This window comes from Sus scrofa, chromosome 17 (assembly GCF_054392235.1).
Source record: "Sus scrofa isolate SSC_HxYL_T2T_F1_AM1 chromosome 17, Sscrofa_HxYL_maternal_Yorkshire_Landrace_v2.0, whole genome shotgun sequence".
Classification (NCBI taxonomy): Eukaryota; Metazoa; Chordata; class Mammalia; order Artiodactyla; family Suidae; genus Sus; species Sus scrofa.
The window spans coordinates 35030927-35050055 of record NC_139399.1 but is presented as its reverse complement, the minus strand read 5'-3'; the positions used below and the strand labels follow the sequence as shown (position 1 = coordinate 35050055).

Below are 19129 nucleotides of genomic sequence, written 5' to 3'. Positions count from 1 at the left end.
GTTAAGGATCTGGCGTTGCCGTGAGCTGTGGGGTAGGTTGAAGACCGTGGTTCAGATCCCGCTTTGCTGAGGCTGTGCTGTAGACCGGTAGCTTCAGCTCCGATTTGACACCTAGCCTGGGAACCTCCACATGCCATGGGTGTAGCCCAAAAAGACAAAAAAAAAAAAAAAAAAAATTCTGACTTGACACTGGGAGAGCATTATATCTTGAAAACAGTTTTCACCATTATTGAAGATGATATGCTTTAAGTGATAGCTCCATGGTAAAACAACAAACAACATAGAAGTCAATGAATATCATCTGGAAATAACTTTTTTCCCCCTTTTTTGGTTGTCCCGTGGCATATGGAGTTCCTGGGGCCAGGGATTGGATCCGAGCTGCAGTTGTGACCTACACTGCAGCTCTGGCAATGCTGGATCCTTAACCCAGTGTGCTGGGCTGGGGATCGAACCTGTGTCCCAGCGCTCCCAAGATGCTGCCAGTTCCACTGTGCCTTGGTGGGAACTCCTGGAAATAACTTTCAAATGTAATATAACAATATAACTGCTCCAGCAAACTGAGCAGTGCAGAAATGTGCTGTTTAAGTGAGGCCGAGGAGCAAGGACAGTCTGAAAAGGACGGTCGTGTTTTAGCTTGTCTAAATTTCCATTTCTGAATAAAAGCCTAAAAATTGTTTCCGTTCCTCTTTACATCAACAGAATTTCTAGATATTTTTCCAGCTTTTGTTCCACTGCCATGTAGTCTAAATAGAGCCCCCGCTCCCCAGTGCGGGGACTGGTCTATTCATTAATTTAATAAATATTCACTGAATGCCCACTTGGCCACTGCATGCCAGCCCTGCTCCAGGTGCTGAGGATCCAGCAGAAAGTTAAGTAAACAAGACACCCTGCACCCAATATAGCAGCAATTATGTAACCTCTTGAGAGTTGGCCGGCCAGTCAGGAGATGAAGTAAGGGCGTGAGCTGGGGACTCTGAGCACAGAGCATCACTTTTCCTAAACAGCCAAAGTCTTGTTCCTAAGTTATAGTCCTTTAAACATTTATTTACAAATTTTTATTACTTTTAAAATTTGCATTGAGTTATAATTAACACACAATATGATACTGGTTGCAGGTGCACAACATACTGATTCAACATTTTTATCCACTGTGAACCAGTCACTGCCTTGAGACCAGTTACCATCTGTAACCAGACTAAGTAATGATCCTTATCAAGTTTTTTTTTTTTTTTTCCCGCTTTTTAGGGCTGCAGGGACGACATATGGAAGTTCCCAAGCTAAGGATCCAATCCAAGCTACTGCTGCTGGCCTACGCCACAGCCACAGCAAGGGAGGATCCAAGCCGCATCTGCGACCTCCACCACAGCTCACAGCCACACCGGATCCTGAACCCACTGAGCGAGACCGGGGATGGAACCCACATCCTCATGGATACTAGTCGGGCTCCTTTCCGCTGTGCCACAATGGGAACTCCTTTACCAAGCTTTTTAGGAAGCTTAATGCTATTGGGTGGAGAAAATGTCAACACTCAATACTGTAGATCTTGGGCTAAGTATATAAATTTGTTTTAATTATATAGGCAATTAAAAATGCACACAGTGTTAAAATAGAAAACAGAAAATAACTCCACCTGGGATAAACATGCTAATATTTTGGTGTATTTCTTTCCAGTTTTTGTTCCAGGGGATGTGTGTTTACTACATATACAAGTAGGTGTTTCTTAGAAGAGATAATAATCTATGCACAATTTATATGTATATAGGCATGTATATACATATACTATGCATAGCTGTATAAAAATAAATATATGCATGTGAACTGTACATATGTGATGTGAACATATAAACATAGGCATGTTAACATGTGTATACATTTATAAAATATACAATATATTAAATATATATTTGTATATTAACATACAATAATTAAATGTTTACAGTACACATAAAACATGTTATATGCACACACTATATCAATCATACATCTGCACACAGTATATATATGCACATACACCTATATTTACATGTTCACACATATATGCTCATGTCCTATACATTCCTGTATTTACATATGGCCACATAATTACTTACTTGTTAACTATATGCACTATGGCCATGTCCTGAGGGTAGAAACACAGGGAACCCAGGCCCTGGCAGGACCGCCGAAGGAGAAAAACCCATCCTCATCCTTCTTCAGGCCAAAGGAACTTGATGTGAAAGGGCCCTCGAGTGCCCTCTGCTGGCCTGTTGCGCCCTCCGCCTGCACACGGACAGGAGGAGACGGCCCTGCCCCGGGAGAACCTGGCTGGACAGACGGCCCCTAGCCTTGAATAGAGGTTCCTGAGTCCAGAAATGGGGTGTCTCAGCAGCTGGGGGAGGAGAACTAGGCGCCATAAGTGGATAAGCCTGTTCTCCATTTCGGGGGCGGAACCTGGTCCTGAACCTGTGCCATAGAGGAGCCATGAAGATGGCTGGTGGGGCTCCAGCCCTGCAGTGGCCCAGGCTCCAGGCCTCTAGAAGCCCCCACCCCCCCAGTGGCCCACAGACCGGCAGCATCGGCATAACCTGGGACTTGCTAGAAATGCAGAATCTCAGGCCCCACCAGACGTCCTGGATCAGAGCCCAGTCTATGGGGAGGATGCCCAGGTGAGAGGGGCTGGTGTAGGAGAACTCGGGATCCCACTTCCCACACCAGCAGCTCAGGGCTCTGAGGATGAAGCTGAGACGCTGGGGTGGCTGGACCACACAGAGCATCCTCTCCTCGGCCTGTGCTTCCAAGGGAGGTGGGGTACCTGAGGTGGGTGCCCGAGTCCACACCTGCCATACCTTCTCTGAACACCTGAGAAGGCCCCCACACCTGCATCCTAATCACAGAGGTTGGATCAGGGGTTCAGAGAAGATACACCAAAACTTCAGCATTAGGTCTGGCATTTACCTCGTCCAGGTGAGAAACAGGGAACATGTGACCCGAAGGGGGCCCTCTGTCCCGCTGAGCGATGAAGCCACATGTGGGAGTGGGTCAGCTTGTCTGCCCTATTCATGTGTCTTTGCGTTTTCTTAGGGAGGTGCATGAGGCCCCTGGGCTCCAGGGCTGAAGGCATAGCACCTGGCCACTTACAACCTTGTCAACCAGTCTCACTGCCAAGTAAGCACCCCTGGAGCTTGGTCACAGGCTGCCAATAGTGGACTCTGGAAACAAGGGCTGGGGGATGCAGAGCCCTCAGCATGGCCCCCGAGGTCAGGGTCTGTGAGGAGGACACACCGCCAGCCCCGACTGTGCTGCACCATAGGGCATAGCTGGTCTCCAGATGCAGAGGTCCCCATCCGTCATGGGAGCCCTTGAAGGCAGAAGGGGGGGCTGGAGTGACAAGGAGCGTGGGGAGAACCAGACGTGACCAATGGGCATAGAAGGCGGTGGCCTTCAGGCAGGGAGCAGGCCTGGTGACAGCCACAGGACGAGAGACCCAGCCCTACAACCAGGAGCCGACTCCTGCTGGGAACCTGAGTGTGCCTACCTGACCCTCCATCATGGCCATGAGCCTTGGAACACCCAGCCAAGCCATGCTGGTTGCCTGACCCATGAACCTGAGCCAACCAAGGGCATTTAAGCAGCGGGGCTGGTGCCGATTTGTTACAAAGCAATGGATAATGAACTCAAGGGCTTATGAGGGATGAACAGAGGGTCTGGTCATTTAATCCTTAGCATATTTTTTGTCCTGGTTGATAGGAAGGTTGCCAAGCAATGTCGCCAAAGGTGGCCAAATGGATTAAGAGCCAGGACACTTTTTTTCTATCAAAATAACTGCTAGCAAGCAATAATTCAACTTTGGCTGGGCGGTGTGTGACTTTGGGGTATAGGAATCGGGGTGGTGGTTTTCTAGTTGGTTTTGGTAAGTACTCAATCAGGTTAAGATCTCAGGAGCCCTGCAGGGGCCCAGACCCCGACCCCCTAGCTTTATTTGCTGTCCCTGGACACACGGGGGGGGGGGCGCACAGAAGGACCCCGCTTCTGAAAGTAACAGTAACTCTGACACTTGGTACCCACGCCCACCACGAACCAACCTTTCAAGTGGATCCAGCAATCCCTCCTCAGAATGTACAGTCCTCTATAAATTCGAACATCTTAGAGAAGACACACAGGCTAACTAAGCTTCACACACTTGACAGTGAATGTGAACTGGATAGTGCTCTTTCTTGAAACAGCCTGAAACTTCTGGAAGGTCTTGCAAATGGGCAGAATTCTTTGTATTTGGGGGGACAAGGCAGCTGGAACAGCCCAGTTGTTTCTGGAGGCAGCAGTTAGGGGAGGACACCGCCCTGGTGGCTGGGGTCCTGAAAGCTTTACAAGCCTCGCTCCTGCCCCCACCCTGTGTCAGGGTCCAGGGAGATGCCCTGGAGTCCCGCTGTGTGACCCAGGCGCTTTGTGCCTCTCCTGTGGCGCCTGCTCTGGAAATAGCAGGTCGGGTGAGAGGAGGGGCCTGAATGGAGATGAGAGAACAAAGACCGACGGGGAGGACAGTGGTTCCTGGGGAGCTGGCCTTGTCAGGACACCGCCACCAGCAGCAATGGGGGGGGTAAAGGGAGTGAAGCCCCCGCCTCCCCCAGCATCCCACTGCTGGGCTGACAGGGTCACACGCTTTCCTACTTAGCACCACAGGGGCCCGAGGAACAGCGAAGAGGGCCCGCCTCCTGGAAATGCCCACCTTTCCACCAGTGACCATGTGTCAACATCTTGGTCACCTTTGCAACCTCTACATGGAGTCTTAGCCACTGTAAGATTAATGAAAATATGTCTATGTTCATGCAGAGACATTTCCTGGAACTTTTTTTTTTCTTTCTTTTTTTTTTTTTGGCTGCACCCGCAGTCAAAGTTCCAGGGCCAGGGACTGAATCTGAGCTGGAGCTGCAGCCTCCACCCCAGCTATAGCAATGCCAGATCCTTTCACTCACTGTGCCAGGCCAGGGACGGAACTTATACCTCTGCAGTAACCCAAGCTGCTGAGGTCAAATTCTTAACCCACTGGGCCATAGTAGGACCTCCTATTACCTTGAATTTTTAAAAAAATTATTTATTTATTTTTTGGCTTTTTATGGCCCCACCTGTGGACAAGGGACGTTCCCAGACTAAGGGCTGAAGAGGAGCTACAGCTGCCGGCCTACCCCACAGCCACAGCAATGCCAGATTGGAGCCACATCTGTGACCTACACCATAGCTTGCGGCAATGCTGGATCCTGAACCCACTGCTTGGGGCCAGGGATTGAACCCGCATCCTCATGGATGCTATTCCAGTTCCTAACCCACTGAGCCACAGTGGGAACTCCTCCTTGAATTTAATGTCAGGAAAGTCTCCCAAGGGAAAGGCGTCAACCCCGTGGCCTCCAAGAGCTCAAAACCTCAGCCCAGCCCAGCCCAGACGCAGGACCTCTTACAGGGGGGGTCGAAGGGCGTGTATGGTCCTTCCTCGTCCTCCTCGTCCTCCTCCTCGTCGTTCTCATCGTTCTCGTTCTCGTTCTCCGTCTCATTGCCAGCCTCGGCAACAACATCGTCCCTCCGGGTCCCGTTCACGCCTCTGTCCGGGGCACTGCTGGGCCCCGTCCCGTTCTCCACCGTGTGCTTAATGGGGATTTTGATGGCCACCTCGGACTCTCCATTGGCGTAAGCCCTGCTGTTTATCAGTCTTTGTCTCTGGAAAGAGAAAGCAGGTTCTGATATGGCCAGGGGGCTTGCAAGTCCTTCCACCCAGACCACCAGCTGTTGGGGTCTCTCCTGGTCAGCTGACCAGGAGCTGCTTCCAGAAGATGCTGCAGACACGTTTTAAGGGATTCCTCAAAGTGATAACCAACTCAGACAACCTCTTTCTGGAAGGAAGAATTCATCTTTTAGGATCTATTGGAACTTGCAAATCCCTTTAGAGGAAAACTCCCACATCTCAGATGGGCACTGCTTTTCTTTCTTTTTTAAAAAAATGTACTTAAAATGTACTGTTCAGTAAGTAAACTATAGGCACTGCTTTTCGCTCAGGGTCTTGATCCCTTAACTGTGGCTTTATCAACAGATTGTAGGAATCCCCGATCCACCCGTGCGAAAGCCACACAACTGTGTCTGGATCAGTGTATCAATAAGGCTGCCCCTTCAGAGGAAGGAAGACTCGGAAAATTCAGGTAAGGGCTCTGTGGTTTAAACTAAAGACGACTTGATTTAGCAACGACTTCTGTGCATGTTCACATCCAAGGGCTTTATTCAAATGGGAGATAAACAGGCAAAGGTAGGGTGAAGGGTTTTCTTATATAACTGGGAGCTGGACGATGTCTCTGCACATGTGGAGGGAAGAGCAGCGACCAGGATGCCCAGCTGGTCCAGTGAGCAAAGACACTGGGAAATGATCGAGGGAGAGGGTATTTTGGGTGGGACGCTGAAGGAGGTGCTTGTACTTTCAGACCAAGAAACTCTCTCCCCTTCCTAGTTCCCCACTGCGTCCAGCGGCAAATGGATGGAGCAGAGCTTTCCCAGATACCTCATTAATCAGCATGCGACTGGCCATGGAGAGTCTGGTCTTGGGGGGGAAGTGGCTGGTGATCATGATTCGAAGGCCAGCCTCAGAGAAGGAAAGCTGGTGTGGGTAGGCCGACAGCAGCTCGTCTACCATGATCACTGACGCTTTGCGGTGGAAATTGGCTGGGAAGATTAAAAGCATAAAATAAAAGTAACACTGAGGCTCGAAGCAGGAAAGAGATAATCATTCATCCTCCTTCTCTTCTTTTCTCTTTCCCTCTCCCTCCTTTCTTTCCTCCTGTCCTCCCTCCCTTCTTTCCATGCATGCATGCATCCATCCACCCACCCACCCATCCATCCACCCACCCATCCATCCACCCACCCATCCATCCTTCTCTCTTCTCCATCCTTCCCTGCATCCATGCATCCATCCATCCACCCACCCATTTATCCCTCCCTCCCTCCATCCATCCATCCACACATCCATCTGCCCTCTCTCCCATCTATCCATCCATCCATCCATCCATCCATCCATCCATCCATCCATCCAGCCAGCCAGCCAGCCAGCCAATCTATCCTTCCTTCCTTCCATTCCCCTCATCCTTCTAACCATCCATCCATCTATTTAGGAAGGGTTGTAGTGATTAGACTTTGTTGAAGAGTAAAAATTTGCTTTCCATGGGGCTCATCAATACCTCTTTTGAAACAACTTGGAACAATTTAAGCGTCCTTTGCTGACGTAAGAATGAGTGAAATTAAAGAAAGAGTGAAATTACGAGAATTCCTCTTCATCCTCCAAAGATTCTTTTCCTGGCGCTCACCTCTGGGGCGTAGGAAAGACCCTCATAGTCTCTAGCAAAACCCTTTACACCCTTTAAATGTCAGCGGTGCTCATACTGAGCTGTTAAAAGCTGCAGGACTGACATTAGGCCAAGTGGAGGACGCGGTCGGGGACCATCCATGTGGCCCAGCCCAGCCTGTGAGCAGGGCTGCCCGGGGGGGGCTGGAGGTGAGCTGGCCAACTTACAGAGGCTCAAGTCCAGAGGGGGCTCAGGGCAAATCTTGGTAACGATGTGCTGGCAGGCCTGAAATAAAAGTTCCACTGTGGCCCAAGTCCCTCTCCGTGGATGCTGCAATATGAGCACACAGCTCAGGGGTACCTGGCCACGGCCTCACTCCTGTTCTCCAAGCCGCTAAACCATGGAATGATCTCTGAAAACACTGGTTAATAATAGGTAGCTCTTTGGTTCCCTGAGAGTATTCCTTTTATGGTTATAAAGTACCCTGGAGAGAAGAAACTAAATGAAATCCTTATGTGGGATGGCACTGAACTCCTAAGTCTTTTGTGAAACATGCATATCATTAGAGAGAAGAGTATATCAAATGATTGAATTTCAAATTCTAATAATTGCCCACAGATGCTGAACTCAGATATATATTTGAAAATAACCTACAGATTTTCAAATTTCTTTTGTTTTTCTGAAAAACAAACAAAATGGAACCGAAAAGAAAAAAATCTTACACATTTTAAGGGGAAAGTTAAAAAAAATTAAATGGAAAATGAAATATATTCTAGGCAAGAGTAAACAATTTTCTGTGTTCCTCTAGGAAAGAATATTATTTATTAACGAGCACAGTACTATTTCTCTTTGTATAACCAACTGCTTAATAAGCATTTATTGAATATAAAAATTACTTTGAGAAAAAAAGAGGTAATTTTCTATGCCATTCTGCGGCTTGGAAACTGAGCTAAAGTAGCCTAAAAGTGAATTTGGATATAATCATCCACTAAGAATAACTATCGTTAAAGAAGTATTTTAGATACTCTATCTCCTTTTTTCTTTTCTCTTTTTGTCTTTTCTGGGGCATATGGAGGTTCCCAGGCTAGGGGTCTAATCAGAGCTGTAGCTGCCAGCCTACGCCAGAGCCACAGCAATGCGGGATCCAAGCCACATCTGCGACCTACACCACAGCTCACCGCAACGCCGGATCCTTAACCCACTGAACAAGGCCAGAGATAGAACCTCACGGTTCCTAGTCAGATTCGTTAACCAGTGAGCCACGACGGGAACTCCATCTATCTCCTTTACTTGTTACAAACTTATCCTCACTTTTCGGAAGAGAAAATTGGGGCTCAGAGTGGTTAAGTCACTTGCCTACATGGTCCCTCAGCCAGTCTGGGACAGAAATCACTACCCATGGTCTTTTCTCCCTTCTCATCCTGTCCAGTTTCCCTGTATCACCTGCAGTGCATGTTTGGTCCAAGAACTTCTCTGGGCTTTCAGAGCCTGCCCATCACCAGAATAGGCTCCCCTCCCAATGCAGCCAGTGGGAGGGAGGGAGGATGGATCCCTGGATCGCTTCCTCTGTCCCCCGGCCCTTCCCCACGGTTACCTCTCTTGAGTAGCACCACGGTGGCATCGCAGTTGCTGCTGTCATCGATTTCAGCGTTGTTGGCCAAGCCGTTGACCATGTTCCCGGCTCCCTTGGCCCTTCTCTCGAAGCACTGATGAATGCAGGCGTTATACCTGAACGTGGCCATAAACGCAAAGAGCCCATCAGTAGTTGCCTTTCCTGCATCTGCTCCCCGCAGCTCCCCCACCCTGGATGCATGTCGGGGGGGGGCATGCTTCACGTTATTATGGCTGTTATTTTATCATCCTGTGGCCCCCAGAAAACACACCCTGTCCCACTTCCCAACTTAAGGATATATGGTAGGTAAGTGAAAATAAACCCAACATCACACAGATGCATGGGGACACACGGCTTTCTCGGCAGTGTCTTCAGTGTCGGCTGGATTGTGTGCCCTTACTCAGGGTCTGTGATGAGACGCAGTAGGGTGGGGAGGTCCCCCTGCTCTGGGCCGTGTCCCTAGGGCCATGCTTGGCGGGGGAAGGTCAAGGGGTCGCTGTGTGTCAGGGTCCATGGGCACAGGTGGGCTGGCCATCTCGGTCTCTGTCTACCTTTGGTTTCATGGGGTCACAGGCTGGGGTCCTGTGACTTTCTGTTACTGGGGTGCCATAATTTTAGGTCCGCTGGGCTCTCGGCTTTATGAAAAAATTCTAGGCATTGATTCTCCAGAAGGAGTAAGTGAAAAAAATCGAAACACTGTGCTGTGCTTCTGACATGTTGGAAGAGAGGAGGCTTAGACAAGTTCCTAGGATGGTTTTGGCAGGTAAATGTCCTGGCCCCTTTATCACTGGTATTAGATAGAGGATTCCTTGTGAAGAACCCTGGAAAACTCATGGGCCAAGACAGCTGCTTGGCAGAGTTTCCAGGGCATTTCAGGCCACTGCTGCTTTCTCCATTCAAGACCCAAAGGTCTTGATGGCTTACTGGCCATGAGACACCCCAATTTGGTCTCTGGCCTCCCGTGGGAACGGCAGCCAGCCCAGAGACTCTAAACCCAGCTTGCAGGCCTCACAAGCCATTTCCCCCTCCTCTTCCTCATCCCTTTTCCTGCCATAGACACAAGGCTCTTTGGAGTCCCTTCCTCTGGGTCCTGTGTCTGTTCCTCCCTAAATGCAGGTCCAGGCCGGGGGGTTATGGGGGCTTGACGGCCACCACGGTACAGGTGTCGGGGTCCTTCCTGCACATCCTGGGAGCCTGTAGTTCTTCCTGCAGGCCTGAGGGAGAAGAGAAGGCTAGTCTAAAGTGATGGGGGTGGCTGCGAAGAGGGAAGGGGGCAGATTATAAATCCTGGGGTTTGTAATCTCAGGGTTTTATAAGAGGCAGATAATGAAATTAGGACATCACTGCTGTGCAACTGGATGAAATAACGGAGACAGATATTGGGCAGCAGAGGCCACCAAGATCACAAACAGAGAGAGAGGCACCATCCACGTGCCTGCTGATGGTGGAACACCTCACCACTCAGGACCGAGTCTAGCCTGAATCAAATCCGTGGCTGACACACAGCAAACACGGAGGCCAAAGGAACAGGCCACACTATCCCCCTGGACGTAATCAACAATTTCCAAACCTCTGGAAACTCTGCAGAGTGAGCAATCAGATTTTGTCAAAGAACAAATGGCAAGGAAAGAAAAAAAAAAAAAAAAAAAGAACTGAAAATCAACAGAGGGGGAATTTCTAAATTCAAAAAGATCCATCCAGGAGTTCCCGTCGTGGCGCAGTGGTTAACGAATCCGACTAGGAACCATGAGGTTGCGGGTTCAGTCCCTGCCCTTGCTCAGTGGGTTAACGATCCGGCGTTGCCGTGAGCTGTGGTGTAGGTTGCAGACGCGGCTCAGATCCCGCGTTGCTGTGGCTCTGGCGTAGGCCGGTGGCTACAGCTCCGATTCAACCCTTAGCCTGGGAATCTCCGTATGCCGCGGGAGCGGCCCAAGAAATAGCAACAACAACAAAAACACAAAAGACAAAAAAAAAAAAAAAAAAAGAGATCCATCCAAAAGATGGAGCAACCAATTGCAATGAGTGGACTTCATGTGGATTCTCGCTTTTAAAATATCTGTGACATTTATGAGATGAGAAGAAAACTATAAAATGATGCTTATGAGACCACTGACCATTGATCAGAGACTTCATCTTATTAAAGGATTAGCATTCTTCATAGGGATGATAATATTGCGGGTTGGGTTAAAAAGGAGCCCTTTCAGAGACACGTACTGATGTTTTGGTAGATGAACTGGTACAATGTCGTCGTGGGCTTCAGCTCCTATGGAGGGAGGACAGTGGCTTGGGGTGTGGATGGAGGAAGTGGCGGATGGCTGCTGGGGCTTGTGACGACACTCGGGGTGTCGCTCCATTCTGCTGACTGTCATGCACGGGCAACATTCCTCTTCCTACAAAGGTCTCCCCACTTTCCAGACGCAACAATGCCTCACCCTCCTGACGGAGCTCTGGGGGAGGGGCAGTGTTTCTATCATCCGGACTCAGAACCCACTGTCCCCACAGACAGACCGCCTGGCCTGGGGGTTTGCTTTTAAAGTGAATGACTGCGTGCGATGCATTTATTTGGATTTGGATATTAGGCTAACAACACTCTGCATCGCACTGTTAGGAGCGTTTTCTTGGAACCAGACATTAGTTAATTACTTAACTGACAAGCATTGCTGTCAGGCAGGAAGCATCATGAATTCTGTTTTCTGCCAGGGAGACTGGAATTGATAATAATAAATAACCTGGCTGAGGTCCTGTGGCCAGGGCTGTACGTGAAGTTTCTCTGAACCACTAGGCCACACTATCGCCCCTGGGGACCAGATCGTAGCAAAGTGACCCGGAAGCACAGAAATCAGTCCTCTGAGGCTGATCCCTGGCGCCCTTCAGTAGGTTAAGGAACCAGCATTGCTGTGGCTGTGGCCTCAGGCTCTCTTAAGGTTTCTGCCTGTGGGGCCAAACTGATACTGTTTTTTGACCTTCAGGCAGACTATTTAAAATCATTTTAAAGCCATTTGCCCAGGAGGCAGCTGACGATTCTAATAGATGCTGTTTTTAATGGCTGCTGCTCTGTTTTATATTTCTAATTGAATGTTTTAAATTTTGTGCTTGCACCCTGAAGCTATTTTATTGTGAAGCATGCAATTTTATAAATCAGATTTTAGAAAACCCAATGATTAAAGCCTCTGATTACGGAGGGGGATGGAGAGAGAGCAGAGATTTCAATTTAGAATTTAGGACCAGAATTTATGCAGAAAATTCCACGAGCACAGTAGCTGCCTCTCCTCATTTGATGTGTATCTTGCTGGTTTGAACAGCTGGGAGGTTGGAAAAAGCTGAGGCATCAGCAGAAATGCACCATGTTAGCTTTCACACGAGGCATGGTTTGGGGTAGAGAAATTGTTCACTGTGTTATCTTAATGTCCACGTGCCCAGCCAGCAACTCAAGGGCTTTTATCATGGCCCAGTGGAGAGGTGGAGTGGCCATGGAAGGCACACTAGCGAAATCCTTCAATCTTCCTTCCTTTAATTTTTTTTAAAACATTATTTATATATTTATCTTGCTTCTTTAGGGCCACACCCATGGCATATGGAGGCTCCCAGGCTAGGGGCTGAATTGGAGCTGGAGCTGCCAGCCTACACCACAGCCACAGTAATGCCAGATTTCTAACCTACTGAGTGGGGCCAGGGATAGAACCCACATCCTCATGGATCCTAGTCAGGTTCCTTAACCAACAAGCTATGCATGGAACTCCTCTTCCTTCTTTTTAGATGAGAACAAAATTTTGAAGACCTTACTCTGTGAAGCTCCTGGGGAATTCAGAATGAGACATGCTTTCATCTGAATTCAGATTTAAAGCCCAAGGTCAATGTTGGGCGTGGAGCAGACAGTCAGTTCTTCTGGAATGACTGACAGATCGCACCTTTTTGAAGGGGAAAATGAGAGTTCTTGGTTTGGGGTCTAAAAGCATCAAAATGTCAAAAAAAAAAAAAAAAAAAGAGAGAGCGAGCTACATAAAACATGCTGAAGGAAGATGTGTGCTGTTGAGGTTTCCTGACTGGGGCACTCATTTCCGAGTTGTTTTGCTCTTTGATAGAAAGAGGAGCAAAGCTGGCTGCTCCCATCTTTACAGGCTCTTCTCTGGAGTCTAGAAACTGGGAAAGCCTCTGGGCCATCTCTGGTTTTCACAGGAACGGACAAAACAGGGTGTTTAAATGGAAGGTGATTTTTGGTCAAAGTACCTGGTTTCTTTGTCAGCTACCTCGTGGTAACTCCACACCAGGATGCCTGGGTAAGTGTCTGTCCAGAAACGCCCTCTCCCAGTACCAAGACCCAGATGCTGGGTCCACACGGACCAGGGGATGGCTCCTGAGGGACAGCTGGGTGCCACACTGAGCGCAGTGACGGCAGATGGCTTGCAGCGCACCCTGGACATCGGCCACGCCAGCAGCTCCCTTCCTTGACCCTGTGACCTTTGCCAAAGGCCACACTGATTTCTCCCAACAGGACCCTCAGCCACTAGGGGCCAGCATTAATTTTTGTCAGGCCTCATGAGCAAGGAAAACTTGACATGTCAATCACAGGTTGTGAACTGATGGGTCTGAAGTGGCACTTTCTGACAGTGTCCTACTTTCCTATGCCCTAGAGAAGGCGGCCACATACACTGGGGAAGAGGGTGGACTCACTTAGAGCCAAAGAAACAGCTCCCACGGGATAGGCAGCTGTGGCGCAAGAAACCTCTGCACTGTTTATAAGCTCCCCCTCTCAGCGGTACTTCCCAAAAGGATGAATCAGCAGGTCCTCAAGCACCCCACGCTTCCATGTGACCTCAGAGGACAGAAACCATCACAACATAATTCCTAATACAGAGAGTAAGTGGCCCAGACTCCAAGGGGAAAAGAAGGTATGATATGGTGATTTTAAAATATACCCATGGCATCGTCAACACGTCCCTTTTCAAAAGCCGAGGCAGACCCATGGAATGTGGGTGGGACTGAGGGATGCGTTTCCAGAATATGGCAGAAGGGATGGTATGTGACTTAGATCGTAAAATGTGTGGCTGGACCCTTCTCGCTCTCTCTTGAATCACATGCCCTGCTGGAAGCCAGCTCCCGTGTGGGGGGACACAAACGGAGGCCCAGATGGTGAGGAACCGGGGCCTCCAGTCAACAAACGACATTGCACTGGCTGTGTGGCTGGCCCATCATGGGGCCTTAAGGGGAGGATGGCCGCCCTGGGCCACCTCTTCCCCGCAGATCTCACGAGAGGCCCCGAGCTAGCACTCTCCAGTCAGCTGCTCCTCCAGACCTAACTCTCAGAAACTGTATTTGTGTATTTGTGTGTGTGTGTGTTTTCTTCTTTTTATATCTGCATGAGCAGCATGTGGAAGTTCCCAGGCCAGGAGTCAAATTGGAGGAGCTGCAGCTGCCGGCCTATGCCACAGCCACAGCCACACTGGATCTGAGCCACATCTGCAACCTATGCCACAGCTCATGGTAATGCTGGATCCTTAACCCACTGAGTGAGGCCAGGAATCGAACCCACATCCTTGTGGATACTAGTTGGGTTCTTTACCCACTGAGCCACTATGGGAACTCCCACATTTGCGGAACTCCCATATTTAAGCTATTAAGTTTGGGGGCCATTTGTGAAGCGGCAGTAGCTGACTGGTACATGTGAAGAGTGGAAGACTGCAGATATCTGATCCCTGGCTTCAGTCACATCTTATCCGGCTTTGGGCCCATCTTCCCTCCACTATCTGGAAGCAGAACCCATGGGGTTTTTAACTCCTTTCTTGCTCCGAAAGACAGGGAAGCAATCACCAGAAGCCAGACTGCCAGGTTGTGAAAAGAAGCAAAGGTTGGAGAGCGTTCTCGAATGAAACCCTGAGGCTTTGGTTCCGTCATCACACACATGGGCTGGCAGGGTCTCTGCTCTGAAGTTGCAGCCAGGGAGCCCAGCGAGGCTGTGATAAGAGACGTCCAAGAGCAGCCAGGCACCCGCCCTCTCCCCCGATCCGCTGTTCGCACTGTCACATAATGAGTGCAGGAAAGAGTTTGGGGAGAGAAACTGAGAAGGTATTTATGTGACTTACTTCATGATGACAATGTAGACGAGGTACATCAGCACCAGGACCAAAGACTCCCACCTGTGGACAAGCCAAGAGTGCTTAGTGAACAGAAGCCCCCCAGACAGCAAATATATTCTCCTGTTTCCCACAAGAAATAGATGTTCTTTTTTTATAATCTGTTTTATTGCTGTATAGTTTGCATGCAATAAGATTCACTCAGATAATATGTAATACGGTGGGCTTATGCTTTTCATGAACTTAATAGGCTCATGAATCATTAAACGCTAACTGCTTCTCAAAAAAAAAAAAAAAAAAAAGAAGCCCCCCAGACAGACGCGAGACCCCGCAGGCCATTCAGATACATGTGTGCTGAGAATGGCAGTCAAACCTGCCAAGGGCGGCGAGGGTAAGGCATCAGTGCAAACCGCTGCACCCACCCTCCAAGGATCTTTCTCTTCTTTTCTCTGTGACGTGCTCACCCCAAAGAGGTTTTTTGTTTTCTGTTTTTTTTTTTGCTTTTTGTCTTTTTAGGGCCATACCCATGGCATATGGAGGTTCCCAGGCTAGGGGTCGAGTCCGAGCTGTGGCTGCCGGCCTACGCCACGGCCACAGCAACGAGGGATCCCTAACCTACTGAGCAAGGCCAGGGATCGAACCCACAATCTTAGGGTTCCTAGTCAGATTTGTCTCCACTGCACCACAATGGGAACTCCCCCAAAGAGTTTTTTGAACACAGAAAGCTTTCTATAATATTACTGAATATAGGACTAGATTTATAAATCTGACCCCGGCTCCATCATTCACTGAAACCATTCAGATACAGCTACAAAGGGCAAGCCAGAGGAACTGACAGGGGCAACTGGGGGATTTTAGATAATGTGCGAGCCAAGCATATGGAGTGGGGGGGGGGGACAGAGAGGGAGAGAGAGGAGGGGAGAGAAGAAGGGAGAGGAGGAGGAAGGGAAGGGAGAGAGACACAGACACATCTTGGGCAGGGAAGATGTGAGCAGGAAGGACAGGAATGAACGAGTGGGAAAACAGTCAAGAGAAAGAAACAAAAACCTTTTGGAATGTACCTTGAACTTCTGATACTTTGAATACTTCCTCTGGTTTCACTCTTTCGTTTTTCTTTTTTTTTCATCTTTTTGCCATTTCTTGGACCCCTCCCTCAGCATATGGAGATTCCCAGGCTAGGGGTCGAATCACAGCTATAGCCGCCGGCCTACACCACAGCTCACGGCAACGCCGGATCCTTAACCCACTGAGCAAGGCCAGGGATCGAACCCGCAAACTCATGGTTCCTAGTCGGATTCGTTAATCACTGAGCCACAACAGGAACTCCCTCTGGTTTCTTTACTTTAGTAACTTCCACCTTACAAACAAGGGAACATCATTTCTAGGTTCCTCTTTTGCTGTAAAATTTAATTATCTAATAGAAGGAATAATTTTGGCTTGAAGAAAAGGTTCCTGGAGGATGCTCTATTAAGAAATTCCAGGTTATGGCTTTCCTTTGTTTTTGCTTTTCAAGTTCCATAGTTAGAAATGGATCCTAGGGGAATACGTGGTCAGACATAGAATTTTGCTGCAGTGCTGTCTCATGAAAGTGAGGAGCTGGAGAGAAGCAAGGTGGTTATTAGGTGTGGGACGGGGTCTGTGAGTTACAGTTCATGCGTCCATGGGATGGGCTATCACGCATCAGTGCAGAATGATTCTGCAAACATGTGTCTGCTACTGAGAGGACTTGGGGGACCAACCCTTCCCACTTCGGCCGCATTTCTCAGCTTCTCTCTAGCGGCCTTGTCAAAGGGGTGCATGCCCCCCATCTCATCACCTCCCATCCACTTGGCCAATTTCTAGTCTCACTTCTGCATCCACTGATCCCTGAAACACTTGCCAGGGGCACCAGTCACCTGCATCTACACAACCCTGGGGGTGGTTTGCGGTCACTCTGCGCAGTGTCTCTGTAGCATCGAAAGTTGACTACCCACCCTCCCTCATAAAACATTCTCCTCCTGACTCCGAGGGGCCACACTCCTGCTGTCCCACCTGTCCCCTAACTCCTTCTCTCTCCCCTTTGTCTAGTCCACTTTCTCAGTTCAACCCCTAAACATGGGACCCCCTTCTCCTGCGACCTACACATTCTCCCCAGGCGATGTCATCTTGTCTTATAGTCGTAAAACCAGCCGAGATGTCCACCCCATACGAATCCGTGGCTCCAGGCTCTGTCCACCCATCACCACAGCCTCCCCACATGGCCTCTAGATGCAGGTTTGAAGAGAATCCTTAATTCTATTCTCCAGCTTTGCTTTCCTCAGGGCTTTGCCACCTCGGGGATCTGTACCACTGCCTTGCAGTCAAGCCCCACTGGATCTGGAAGTCAGTGTGGAGCCCTCGTGGAGTACAGGCTCTCTGAGGCCACTCTGCTGAGCCTGCACCTCTGCTGCGTTCCACCCGATTCAGTGTTTGGGCATCTTGGTTGAATGCTCTTTGGGGTCCCCTAACCTCCGTGAGGATCTTCAAATGACGCTGCAACTGTGCATCTGCTCCCCGCCAGCCCCAAGGCCGGGGCCCTGCTGGGTTCTGCACTCTGTGTCTGGTTGGAACGGAGCCCGGCATCCAGGAGGTGCTTAGGAATAAGCGTTCCAGACTTGAAGTGACTCTGCCTGCAGACCTCTGCAGACCTCTGAAGCCACATGGCTCTTCCCCATCGCCCCCCGGCGACTCCCACAGCCACCCCCAGTCCTCCGAGGACCTGGCTTTGCGTGAGCCGGGCGTGCTCTTTCATCCCGAACCACCTCCAACTGGCCCTGGACTCTCTGGCCCAAGATCATTCTTTCCCTGTTGGAGGGCTGCTCTCTGCCACCCCCCCAACCCCCCCGTTCTTGCCCAGCAGGTGCAGCTCCATCTTCCTGACCAGGGCCCAGAACGGCGAGAGCCGATCTTGAATATGACTCAGGCGGACAGTGTCCAGGTAGAGTCCCAGGCTCTCCTTTCTCTCCCAAAGTCACGACTTGCTCAAAGAAGAAACAAAAGCATCACCCTGGATCCCTTCGTCTTCTCGCCAGGCTTCCAGACTCACTGAAGACATATTCTAATTTCCCTCTGGCAACATTGGGGGCCTCACTGACTTATCACTGAGGGTTTGTGGGCCTTGTCATGCAGGCTGAATGACATCCTAAGAGATGGGCCGCTTTCCACTTTAGATGCCTTTGGGAGCAGGTGTCTAACGGAAGAGCACCCAACAGATATTCCATTTCTTCCTGCTAACAGGACCCTAGCAGGTTGAGGTGGTAAATGGGAACCCTTGATTTCAAGGCGGGTGGGCCCACCTCTAGGGTAAATGACTGGTCTACAGTTGTAAACTTATTCTTCCTGGTCACTCATTGGTCAAGGCAGACCCATTTGTGATCAAAGAGATAGAGGGTGGAAAGGTGTTAAATGAAATGACATAGCCCCTTTCTTCTTCCTTCTCACCTTCAATCCAGACTTGATGGCTGGAACCACAGCAGCCATCTTAGCACCATTAGGATAAGGCCAAGAGAAAAGCAGAGCCATCGTGCTGCCTACATCTGGGCTGCTTGTTAAGGTAAGAAAAATAAGCCACAATTTCTTTAATCCAAGGAGGATGGTTTTTCTATTACCTGCTTCTAAAAGCCTTCTGACCACCACTTCTTGGCTGAATGCCACTTGCTGCGGAATGCTGCTTCAGGAATGGTAAAGGAATCTCAACCATGCATGATGGAGATACCTTGTCCTTGTGTATCTGTATGTGACAAGGCTCCTTTCCTCCTAAAGAGGACTCTAGTTCCAAGATAAACACAACGGGCATTCGTTTCCTTTTGAGGATTCGGGGTGAACCAGTTATCTGCCTTAAGATTGCTAGAACAAGCTGGAATGCTTACAACAAGAAAAGGAGGGGTTCCCAGGGTGGCTCAGTGGGTTATAAACCCAACTAGTATCCATGAGGATGCAGGTTCGATCCCTGGCCTTGCTCATGGGTTAAGGATCTGGCGTTAAAGATTGTAGTTATTCAGGCTTCCTTGTTATTTTTTATGGGTTAATAGAGAGACTATGCATCCCACAGCAAGTTCTCCCAGCTGCCGCCTCCTCGCCCTGGGGAAAAAGGAGGGAGAACTGGCAAGAGGATCTCAGTACCCTGGACAGTGTGT

General features: G+C 49.4%; 1 protein-coding gene across 7 annotated transcripts in view; it reads right to left on the bottom strand.

The window, feature by feature from the left end:
- SLC24A3 (solute carrier family 24 member 3) overlaps positions 1 to 19129 on the bottom strand; it is an 808408-nt gene that overhangs the window by 34054 nt on the left and 755225 nt on the right. For all 7 annotated transcript variants that reach the window (XM_085004595.1, XM_085004596.1, XM_085004597.1 and 4 more), the window contains 4 exons: positions 14985 to 15038; positions 8887 to 9020; positions 6515 to 6675; positions 5430 to 5685 (listed from right to left, as the gene is read on the bottom strand). In XM_085004595.1, the coding sequence (XP_084860721.1) occupies positions 5430 to 5685; positions 6515 to 6675; positions 8887 to 9020; positions 14985 to 15038 (605 nt within the window). The remainder of the gene's footprint in view (positions 1 to 5429; positions 5686 to 6514; positions 6676 to 8886; positions 9021 to 14984; positions 15039 to 19129) is intronic.